Genomic DNA, 12,138 nt, shown 5'->3' with positions numbered 1-12,138 from the left:
TGTGATATTCAGGGTTGGAGAAGAGGAGTTGAACTGTCTGTGTCGCTCTTTCCCTTCTTTTTTTCTGCCATGAAACAGAGCTGGTACGCGAGCTTTCCTGTTTCCTGTATGAAACTAGAGCTGTCATCTACTGAGGGACTAAATTCTACATTTCATACCAGGTACATTATCTCATTTAATATTCACAAGAATCTATAGGGTATTAATTCACAGTTGAGGCCCAACAGGACTAAGAAATTGTCTCAAAGCCACAATGTAAATAAATGTTAGCACTTGGATTTGAATCCAGATTTATCTGTTTTCAAAGTCTTATTCTTTTTCATTTATTATACTACACTGTACCATCAGAGGGATACTAGGGTGGTTTGAGGATACAAAAGATTTGGTATTTTATACTAAAAGTAAAGTTTCTTAAAAATCCCATTACAATTCAAATATCATCTTTTATCGAAATCTATTTAGCCACATTTTTTTATGTTTCCAGAAAGATAAATGATTAGAGCCACAATAGGGAATGATGCAAAATGAAAGAGAAATAAAGCAAAAATCATAGCACTACCCAGTAAAAATATGTGGCTATCACATTTGTTTGCTTCAATGAAATGCTGAAGGCCTTGGGTTATAGTCTTAACACTTGACTTTTTTCTGGTAAGGTTCTTAAGAATAGGAATTGCGTCTAATTTCATTTGGACTCCTTCAGTGTAGCTACCACAAACACATCATGGGAATAAGACTGTAAGAAAAATGGTTTAAGAATCAGTGACAACTCACCACACGCGCCAACTCTAAAGCTGTCAGAAAGGGCTCTGACGTAGTCTTCATTGCCCCAGGATGCTACGTTTACAAAATGGGCTGCTGAATCACGAATGGTGAAACTGAAAGTGTACCTTTCTGATCCAATATCTAAGGGAAAATCAATGTTTTTGTTTTTCAAATAAAAATGTTTAATTTTGAACGAATATGATTACTATGATAAAAACACATGTGGTGTAAAATATTATTCAGATATGAATACTGTAATAAATTATGCTTTTATGAATTTCAAAGCTGCCAAAGTAGATGACTCACCTCGCGGCTGACCCCTCTGCTCCCTTTCCCCAGTTATCTCTATGTTCGGAGGGAAACGACACATAGGTTTGAGCCATATACAGATATGAGCTTAGAGTCTCCATTTCTCTCTTACTATTGTTATAAACTACGTCATAATTCAGATCTAAATTATTTCAAATTGAATAAATGTGCTCTATTAAAAGACACCACTAGGGGTCAGCAAGTACTTTTCTTCCCAAAATAAAATTTCTTTATTGCTTTTGCTAATTAAAAAAGTAATACAGGAGTTCCCGTCGTGGCACAGTGGTTAACGAATCCGACTGGGAACCATGAGGTTGCAGGTTCGGTCCCTGCCCTTGCTCAGTGGGTTAACGATCTGGCGTTGCTGTGAGCTGTGGTGTAGGTTGCAGACGCGGCTCAGATCCCGCGTTGCTGTGGCTCTGGCGTAGGCCGGTGGCTACGGCTCCGATTCGACCCCTAGCCTGGGAATCTCCATATGCCGCGGGAGCGGCCCAAAGAAATAGCAAAAAGACAAAAAAAAAAAAAAAAAGTAATACAGGAGTTCCTGTCGTGGCGCAGCGGAAATGAATCCGACTGGGAACCATGAGGTACCAGCTACGGTACTAGCACAAAAAACAGACGCATGGATCAATGGAAGAGAACAGAAAGCCCAGAAATAAACCCACTTACTATGATCAATTCATCAACAACGGAGGCAAAAATATGCAACAAAGACCACCTCTTCAACAAGTGGTGCTGGGACACCAGACAGCGCTATGTTATATTAGAATATTCGCTAATATCCTACGGAAAAATAGACTTTAAACGGATTAAGGACCTAAATGTAAGACCAGATACCAAAAACCTCTTAGAGAAGAAAAAAATAGGGAGAACACTCTCTGACATAGGTCGTGGCAATATTTTAGTGGTTCTATCTCCTAAAAAAAAGGAAATAAAAGCAAAAATAAACAAATGGAACCCAATTAAGTTTTTGCACAACAAAGAAAACCATCAACAAAATGAAAAATCACCTACCGAATGTGAGAAATTATTTGTAAAAGATATGACTGATAAGGGGTTAATAGCTAATACAAATATATAGATAGATAGCTCATACAACTAACTCAGCATCAAAAAACAAACCACCTGATCAAAAAATGGGCAGGAGCTGTTTCTGTTGTAGCTCAGTGGGTTAAGAACCTGACTCGTATCCATGAGAATGTGGGTTTGATTCCTGGCCTTGCTCAGTGGGTTAAGGATCCGGTGCTGCAGTGACCTGTGGTGTAGGTCGGATCCTGCATCGCTGTGGCTGTGGTGGAGGCCAGCAGCTGCAGCTCTGATTCGACCCCTGGCCTGGGAACTTTCATCTGCTGCATGTGCGGTCCTGAAAAGGAAAAATAAAAAAAGAGGCAGAAGAACTGAATAGGTATTTTTTCAAAGAGGAAATGCAGCTGACAAACAGGCACGTGGAAAGTTGCTCGATATTGTGCTCATCACCAGGGAAGTGCAAATCAAAACCAACTTGGTGTCACCTCAGATTTTCAAAAAGATCACAGACAGCAAATGTTAGCGAGGATGTGGAGAAAGGGAACCTTTGTGCACTGTCCGTGGGAATGTAAACGAATACAGCCGCCACTGAAAACGGTATCAAGGTTTCTCAAAAAAATGAAAATCGAACTCCCATATGGCCCAGCAATTCTACTTCTGGGTATATATAGGAAAAAAGCAAAACACCAATTTGAAAAGATACATGCAACCCGATGTTCACAGCAGCATTATTTACAATAGCCAAGACGTGCAAGCAACTTAAGCATCCATCAACAAATCCAGCAAGAGGACATGGGTTCAATCCCTGGCCTCGCTCAGTGGGTTAAGGATCCCACATTGCCATGGTGTAGGTCACAGACGGAGCTTGGATCCTGCGTTGCTGTGGCTGTGGCACAGGCCAGTGGCTACAGCTCTGATTCAACCCCTAGCCTGGGAACCTCCATATGTTGTGGGTGCGGCCCTAAAAAAACCAAAAAAAAAAAAAAAAAAAAACCCAAAACCAAAAAATAAATGAATGGATAAAGAAGATGTGATACTCACACACACACACACACACAGGAATATTACTTGGCTATAAAAAAGGATTTTTTTGCCATCTACATCCGCATGGATAGACTTGGAGGGCATTACACTAAGTGAAATAAGTTATACAGGAAAGACAAAAACTACATGATATCACTTATATGAGGAATCTAAAAAATACAACAAACTAGTGGATATAACAAAAAACAAGCAGACAGATACAGAGAACAAACTAGTGGTTACCAAAGGGAGGGCAACAAGAGGTACAAACTATTAGGTATAAAATAAGCTACAGGGATAAATACAACACAGAGAATATAGCAAATATTTTATAATAACTATAAATGGGATATAAACTTTAAAAATTGCGTTCTGTCTTATTAGGGCCATGGCGGCATATGGAGGTTCCCAGGCTAGGGGTCCAATCAGAGCTGTCGCTGCCAGCCTATGCCACAGCCACAGCAACTCGAGATCTGAGCCGCATCTGTGACCTACACCACAGCTCAAGGCAATGCAGGATCCTTCACCCAAAGCGCAAAGCCAGGGAATCAAACCCGCAACCTCATGGTTCCTAGTTGGTTTCGTTTCCGTTGCGCCACGATGGGAACTCCTTTTTTGCTTTTTTGCTTTGTAGGGCCACACATGGAGCACATGGAAGTTCCCAAGCTGGGGCCTACACCCCAGCAACAGCAACACCAGAGCCAAGCTGTACCTGTGAATTAACACCACAGCTTGCAGCACCCCTAGATCCTTAACCCACTGAGCGAGGCCAGGGATCAAACCTCTATCTTCACGGAGACTACGTAAGGCTCTTAATCTGCTGAGCCACAGTGAGAACTCCTGTAACTTACACAATATTATGTATCAACTATACATCAATTACATAAAAATTTTAGAAAGTAGGAGTTCCCGTCGTGGCTCAGTGGTTAATGAATCCGACCAGGAACCATGAGGTTGCGGGTTGGGTCCCTGCCCTTGCTTAGTGGGTTAAGGATCCGGCGTTGCCGTGAGCTTTGGTGTAGGTTGCAGACGCGGCTCGGATCCCGTGTTGCTGTGGCTCTGGTGTAGGCTGGTAGCTACAGCTCCGATTGGACCCCTAGCCTGGGAACCTCCATATGCTGTGGGAACGGCCCAAGAAATGGCAAAAAGACAAAAAAAAAAAAAAAAGAAAGTAATACAGGAATTCCCGCTGTGGCACAGCAGTTTAAGGATCTGGCATTGTCTCTGTGGCAGCTCAGGTCACTGCTGAGGTGCAGGTTCTATCTCTGGCCCCTCACAGTGGGTTAAAGCCAGGAAGCACATCTCCAAAAAAGGAATACTGTACATGTAATTATAAAAAAAGTAGTCAAATGTTACAGAAATGGTCCCTTACCTGCACAGTCTGATAGGTGAACATTGTATTTCATCACTGTAGTTTTAGCAAATATTAAGTATGACATTTTTCTAATTTGCATATTTTAAATTATTCCTTTTACAGCTTACAAAACATATGCAGAACTTTTTAACCTATTCAAATGATAATTCTGATCTAAATTATGGTGAAGGAAAGTAAAGAGACAAGTGCGTATGAGTGGGAGATGACATCTTTGTTACTTACCTCAAAAATGACAACAAAATATATAAAATAAGACAAAAACAAAAAAGCCTATCACTCTACCATGAGTCAATTAACAGAGCCACAATTACTCAGGTGATTCTAATAAATCTCCTGTCAAAATTATTGCCTGGCGGACTAGAGCTCTGATTCCCTCAAGCTGTGCCCAAACACTTAACCCTTTAATAAAAAGCACTGACACTTTAAAAGCTAATAATAGCCACTTGCTACTTCTGGCATTTTATATGGTATCTCTGAGGGTAAACTCCAGAAGTGTGAAGGTCAATTGATTTTTAAAGTCCAATTTTCATTTCGAATTATGTTTCCGTAGTCCTAAACTCTTTTTTTTTTTTTCTTTTTTTTTTTTTTTTTTTTGTCTTTTTGCCATTTCTTGGGCCGCTCCCACAGCATATGGAGGTTCCCAGGCTACGGGTCGAATCGGAGCTGCAGCCGCCGGCCTACGCCAGAGCCACAGCAACTCAGGATCCAAGGCTCATCTGCAACCTACACCTCAGCTCACAGCAACGCCGGATCCTTAACCCACTGAGCAAGGCCAGGGATCGAACCCGCAACCTCATGGTTCCTAGTTGGATTCGTTTCCACTGCGCCATGACAGGAACTCCCGTAGTCCTAAAACTCTTGTTCAGTTGCTTGTATGAACCACTGTATTTTCCAGATACGAAAGACGATTTTCTTCACTAAATTGTCGGGCTGTTTGAGTAAATACATAGATGCTGCTGCCACTCGTCTCTCGCTCGACACTGTCACAACACATCCCTGCTGGAGAACCCTCGTCCCTGCCACTCCGTCTTCTGTGAGGTTTACCTGTGCACTGGCAGCTCTGAGGCTGATGTTGACAGTCAATATGGAGTTCTTACTGTGTGTCACACACCCTTACCCTTATGAGCTTTATTTAATTCCCATCCAGCTTTATCTCCCCCGATTTCACAGCTGTACCTGGGACAGATCTCAGATGACACAGTGACTGAGCCCAGGCAAGCGAGCTCCAAGCCTGTCCTCCCGATATGATACTCTGATCTCTGGGGATGATGAGACCTTTACCCTGGGTCTTACAGAGCTGAGGTGCTCAGTAGACACACGCCAATGCACAGTAACGAGCTGACCAGTTTACCTAGCTCTCTTAGTACTATTACACAGCCGTTAAAATTATGTTTGAGAAACAGCAAATAAAATCATTAAAATGATTTTAATGCCATTGAGTACTTTACCATGCAACAGCAAACATGGCCATTGCTCTTAAGGAGTTAAAAAGGCATGAGAAATTTAATCACTTAAATATATTTTGTTGTAGTCATAAGCCATAGTTGATGAAAAGTGAAGCAAAGAGTTAAATAGAACTCAGCTTTTTCTGTCTGGAAAGCCTTTGACATCTGTTTTTCCAATAACTATGCCGATTATTTTCTGAAAAACAAAAAGGTTATAGAAGACAAATATTAAACACAGATGTAGATGGTAAATTTAATTTCATGGACTTGATATATTTTACTGGCTCTAACAAACATTTTTTAGTAGGAATCATTTAAATGTCTTTATTCCAGACAAACATCTAAAAGAATTTCATAAATGTTAGATTCTACAGGAAATAGCACAAAGTAATAAGACAGTTAACTGCTATTACAATCATTTAATACTTAGTGTGTTTCTACTTTATTTTCAATCACTAGGTGGAGCACAGTAACTGCCCTATGCTATCAATCCTTACTGAATTCATTCAAAGCACATGTGTCATACAATTTAATTTGCCATGGTCTTCAAAGCTCTCTTTTATATAGAGTTTTCTAACGATCCACATAAAACTGCTTAGCTTCTTAATCCAAACAAGCTGGACAGTAATAAAAATTAGACTGTAACAAAACTTGCATACTGCTATTAATAAATCTAAACTCTAAAGTCCTAGATCTTAAACCTTAAAGACATTAACATGTTCTTAAAATGTTTAATGTTCTCTTTAGTGACTAACAAAGAAAAATTAAATATTTTAAAAGTGTTTTAAGAAATAGGAGTTCTCGTTGTGGTGCTGAGGAAACGAATCCAACTAGTAACCATGAGGTTGTGGGTTTGATCCCTGGCCTCACTCAGTGGGTTAAGGATCCGGCGTTGCCGTGAGCTGTGTGGTGTAGGTCGCAGACGCGGCTCGGAACCCGAGTTGCTATGGCTCTGGTGTAGGCTGGCAGCTGTAGTTCCAATTAGACCCCTAGCTGGGACCCTCCATATGCCATGGGTGCAACTCTTAAAAAAAAAAAAAAAAAGAAAGAAAGAAAGAAAGAAAAATAACTACCTTTTTCTGAAAGGGGAACTTCTATCACTAATTCTAGCAACTGATTTTAACCTTGCAATAATCTATAACTTTTAAAGAACATTCACGCTTTTAATACTACCACATCTTAGCTGAGCTATTAGCTAGCTAGTCTGATTACATTTATACACATTGCTATTATTTCTTTAAATTCCATATGCATTCAGATCTCACTGAATTTTGTTGAGGAAACAATAAATGGAAACATTGAGTAAAATTTCCTAACCAAAGAGACAATTGACAAATAGTTAAACTTTCAAAAAAAAACAGCAATAATTTTTTTTTTCTTTTTAGGGCTGCACCTACAGCATATGGAAGTTCCCAGGCTAGGGGTCAATTCGGAGCTACAGCTGCTGGTCTATACCACAGCCACAGCAATTCGGGATCTGAGCCACATCTGTGACCTGCGCCGCAGCCGGTAGACACGCCAGATCCTTAACCCACTAAGCAAGGGGCTAGGGATCAAACCTGCATCCTAATGGATATTAACTGGGTTCTTAACCTGCTGAGCCACAATGGGAGCTCAAAAAAAGGCAATACTTATTTTTAACATTAATAAACTTTCAATTGCAAAATACTAAAGTCATGTAAATGTATCGCATTTCAAGAAATCTGGTTTGCAAACTCCAAATGTAAACAGCAGACTGCTCCACACAGGAAAGTTAAAGGAGTATGATAATTGCTTTATTATAACTTCTTCATCTTATAAGATAATTGCATCTAAACTTCTTTTAAATAAATAATGATTTTGGCAATTCGAAATGATCAAATTCCCCTACAACCAGTACCCCCAGAATGAATTTTCATATGATCAGAAATTTCAGAAATACACTTGTTATGGGAGTTCTCATTGTGGCGCAGAGGAAATGAATCCGACAAGTATCCATGAGGATGCAGATTCAATCCCTGGCCTAGCTCAGCAGGTCGGGGATCTAGTGTTGCCATGAGCTGAGGTATAGGTTGAAGCTGTGGCTTAGATCGCTCATTGCTGTGGCTGTAGGCCAGCAGCTGCAGCTCTAATTTGACCGCTAGCCCGGGAACCTCCACATGCTGTGGGTGCGGCCCTAAAAAGGAAAGTAAGAAAGAAAGAAAGGAAGGAAGGAAGGAAGGAGGAAGGGCGAAGGAAGGTAAGAAAGGCACTTGTAATGTACCTATATGTCATAAAAGCAGCATAATGGCAAGTACCTCAGTCTGTAACTTGGACAATTAGAGAATGAATAATCCTGAACAAAAATGTTTTAATTTTACAGTGCTAAATTTGAGTGGCTATTAAATATTAAAATAATACAAATAAACTTTTAGTCAAGACATGGAAATAACCTAAATTGTCTATCAAGAGATGAATTTTGCGCGCGGGGTGGGGGGGTGGTTAGGGCTGCATCCACAGCATATGGAAGTTCCCAGGCTAGGGGCTGAATCAGAGCTACAGCTGCCAGCCTACACCACAGCAATGCAGAATCCAAGCTGCGTCCACAACCTAAACCACAGCTCACGTCAACACCAGATCCTTAACCCACTGAGCGAAGCCAGAGACCAAACCTGCGTCCTCATAGATACTAGTCAGATTAGCTTCCACTGAGCCATTATGGGAATTCCCAACAGATGGATTTTAAGACGAAGTGGTACATTTATACAATGGACTACTACTTAGCTGTAAAGAACAAAATCATACCATTTGCAGCAACATGGATACAGCCAGAGATTATCATACTAAGTGAAGTCAGAAAGAGAAAGACAAATACCATACGATATCACTTACATGTGGAATCTAAAATATGGCACAAATGAACCTAACTATAAAACAAAAACAGACACACAGACATAGAGAAAAGACTTGTGGTTGCCGGGGTGGGGGGCAGGGGAGTGGGACAGACTGGGAATTTGGGGTTAGTAGATGCAAACTATTACATTTAGAATGGATAAACAACAGGAACTATATTCAATCTCCTGGGATAAATTATGATGGACAATAATATAAATATAGGAATTCCCACTATGGCTCAGCAGTAACAAACCCAAATAGTATCCATGGGGATGGGGGTTTGATTCCTGGCCCCACTCAGTGGGCTAAGGATCTGGTATTGCTATGAGCTGTGGTGTGGGTCACAGAGGCAGGTCAGATCTGGTGTTACTGTGGCTGTGGCACAGGCCAGCAGCTGCAGCTCCAATTCAACCCCTGGCTGAGAACTTCCATGTGCCATGGATATGGCCCTAAAAAAAACAGTATAAATATATAGATATATATGTATGACTGAGTCACTTTGCTATACAGCAGAAATTGGTACAACATTGTAAATCGACTATCTTTAATTTAAAAAAAACAAACTTTTGATCACTTTTAACAACCTCTAGTCATATCTACAATCTCCTACTCTGTAGACAAAAGAAAGACTAATTTTCATTTAGCTGGCTCAAATAAGAAGAAGTTTAGGAGTGCTTAATACCTAACAATCACACTAATGCAATGAGTTATCTGTATACTTGTTAATTATACAAGGACCTGTTGAATGAAGCAATAATGTTGACATAATGTAATATTACCACCTAAAGTTTCATTAGAAAACAGCTGAACCTCTCTCTACACCTCTGAAACCTACCAGATTAGCCATATTTGGATGCAGATCTGAAAGTGCAGTGAAGTTCTTTGATACAATGGAGTTGGCCATTATTCGATCTGCATTTTAGAAAATATAATCATTCAAAGGTATAAATTAAATAATTGAAATAACCTTGAAAAAATCCAAGATTGAAAAAATAACTTATTTAGGAACCTACTAGATACTTTATTCTTTCAGAAAAACTTTTTTAATTTTATGACTGTAGCTGCAGCGTACCAAAGTTCCCAGGCCAAGGACTGAATCTGAGCCACAATTGCAACATACATCACAGCAGCTGCAGAAACACTGGATCCTTTCACTGCCAGGCCTGGGATGGAACCCACTGCTTCACAGTGACCCAAGCCACTGCAGTCGGATTCTTTTTTTCTTTTTTTTTGTCTTTTTGCCTTTTCTATGGCCGCTCCCAAGGCATATGGAGGTCCCCAGACTAGGGGTAGAATCGGAGCTGTAGCCGCAGGCCTACACCACAGCCACAGCAACGTGGAATCTGAGCTGCGTCTGCGACCTACGCCACAGCTCACAGCAACGCCAGATCCTTAACCCACTGAGCAAGGCCAAGGATCGAACCCGCAACCTCACGGTTCTTAGTCGGATTGTTTTTTTTTTTTGGTTTTTTTTGTTGTTTTTTTTTTATTTTTTTATTTTTTGTCTTTTTGTTGTTGTTGTTGCTATTTCTTGTTTCTTGGGCCGCTCCCGCGGCATATGGAGGTTCCCAGGCTAGGGGTCCAATCGGAGCTGTAGCCACCGGCCTACACCAGAACCACAGCAACGGAGGATCCGAGCCGCGTCTGCAACCTACACCACAGCTCACGGCAACGCCGGATCGTCAACCCACTGAGCAAGGGCAGGAACCTCATGGTTCCTAGTCAGATTCATTAACCACTGCGCTATGACGGGAACTCCCACTTTTTTTTTAGTTTTGAATGATAAATTAGGCTTCAATTTTTAACTTTCCCTTTTTTAAAAAATAATTTAGCAATGTTTGAGCACCCTGCAAATTTAGTTTCAGATGAAAGGTGATTCAATGGGACATTGGCAGATTTAAATATTTATTACTATGGGAATTCCTGTTGTAGCTCAGCAGGTTAAGGACCTGACATCTCCGTGAGGGTACAGGTTCAATTCTTAGCCTCACTCACCAGGTTAAGGATCCAGTGTTGCCACAAGTTTTGACATGGGCCACAGCTGCAGCTCCTATTCGACTTCTGGCCTGGGAACTTGCATATGCCGCAGGTGCAGCCATAAAAAGGAAAAAAAACTAAAATAATAAATATTTATTATTATAAGGCGTACTTTTATTTTTTTTATTTTTTTTAAATGTTTTGTAAATGTCTAATTTATTGTCTTTTTTTTTTTTTTTTTTTTTTTGGCTATTTCTTTGGGCCGCTCCCACGGCATATGGAGGTTCCCAGGCTAGGGGTCCAATCGGAGCTGTAGCTACCAGCCTACACCAGAGCCACAGCAACACAGGATCCGAGCCGCGTCTGCAACCTACACCACAGCTCCCGACAACGCCGGATCGTTAACCCACTGAGCAAGGGCAGGGATCGAACCCGCAACCTCATGGTTCCTAGTCGGATTCGTTAACCACTGCGCCACGACGGGAACTCCTATAAGGCGTACTTTTAAAAACATAGCAAAACTCTATTGTAAATACCTCAAATCATGCATTTCATTGCATTGCATGTGGGGCTATCTTACCACCTCACCTCTGGGTGGTAAGCTCCAGGAGGGCAGAGGTGGCAACTTACATATTTTTTGTGTACCTTTCAATGCTACCCTACATCTAAAAAGCACTCAATAAATATCAAATAAATGAAATGGTGTCTTGTCCCTCAGTATCATCACTAGAAAAGGTTTCAGTGTAGTAACAACTGTCAACTATACCAAACCAGCAGATTTACCCAATTTCACCCCACACTCTTTACCAGTGAACACACTCACCTGCAGGCTTCACTTTCAAGACATGCGCCATAACATGAGTTTCAGGATGACTGTGGGGTCAGTCAACAAGGCTTCTGAATTTCAGTGCCACTAGGTGTGGGACTTTAAGGCTTCTCCAAGGAGAGAAAACCAAAACGCCTCCAGCTGAGATAAGAACTTCCAGACCCTTATCTAATCCCGCCTGTCTCACTGTAATCGTTACCATGCCCCTAAGGACCTCTCCACCCCAGCAACCTGGCCCACGCCTTCCTGCCCCCCACTAGAAAAGGTACGTAGTCCACTCCTTACCCCCCCACAGGGGCAACACATGCCCCCAGCCAACCAGCAAGTGTATCAGAAGACCCCGTCCATCCCCAACCAACCAGCAGGTCAGCAGGTGTATGGCAAGACCACTTCTCGCACTTCTTCGTCTTCAGGCTATAAAAACAGACACGACCTTGGGCCCAGAGTCGGCTCTCCCTGATTAGCAGGAAGCTGGCCCACTATGTTAACAGTGTCTCTTGACTCAAGAAACTTGTCTTTTCTATACCTTCCTTTTTTAAATC

At 41.3% G+C, this 12,138-nt stretch overlaps 1 protein-coding gene across 6 annotated transcripts in view; it reads right to left on the bottom strand.

The window, feature by feature from the left end:
* MEIOB (meiosis specific with OB-fold) overlaps positions 1–12,138 on the bottom strand; it is a 40,428-nt gene that overhangs the window by 24,136 nt on the left and 4,154 nt on the right. For all 6 annotated transcript variants that reach the window (XR_014840999.1, XR_014841000.1, XM_085017998.1 and 3 more), the window contains 3 exons: positions 9,629–9,705; positions 6,079–6,136; positions 772–903 (listed from right to left, as the gene is read on the bottom strand). Coding sequence is in view for 4 of the 6 variants with exons in the window: in XM_085017998.1 (XP_084874124.1) it covers positions 772–903; positions 6,079–6,136; positions 9,629–9,705 (267 nt within the window). In the remaining 2 variants the exon portion in view is untranslated. The remainder of the gene's footprint in view (positions 1–771; positions 904–6,078; positions 6,137–9,628; positions 9,706–12,138) is intronic.

This window comes from Sus scrofa, chromosome 3 (genome assembly GCF_054392235.1).
Source record: "Sus scrofa isolate SSC_HxYL_T2T_F1_AM1 chromosome 3, Sscrofa_HxYL_maternal_Yorkshire_Landrace_v2.0, whole genome shotgun sequence".
Taxonomy (NCBI): domain Eukaryota; kingdom Metazoa; phylum Chordata; class Mammalia; order Artiodactyla; family Suidae; genus Sus; species Sus scrofa.
This window is presented reverse-complemented; position numbering and strand designations above follow the sequence as displayed.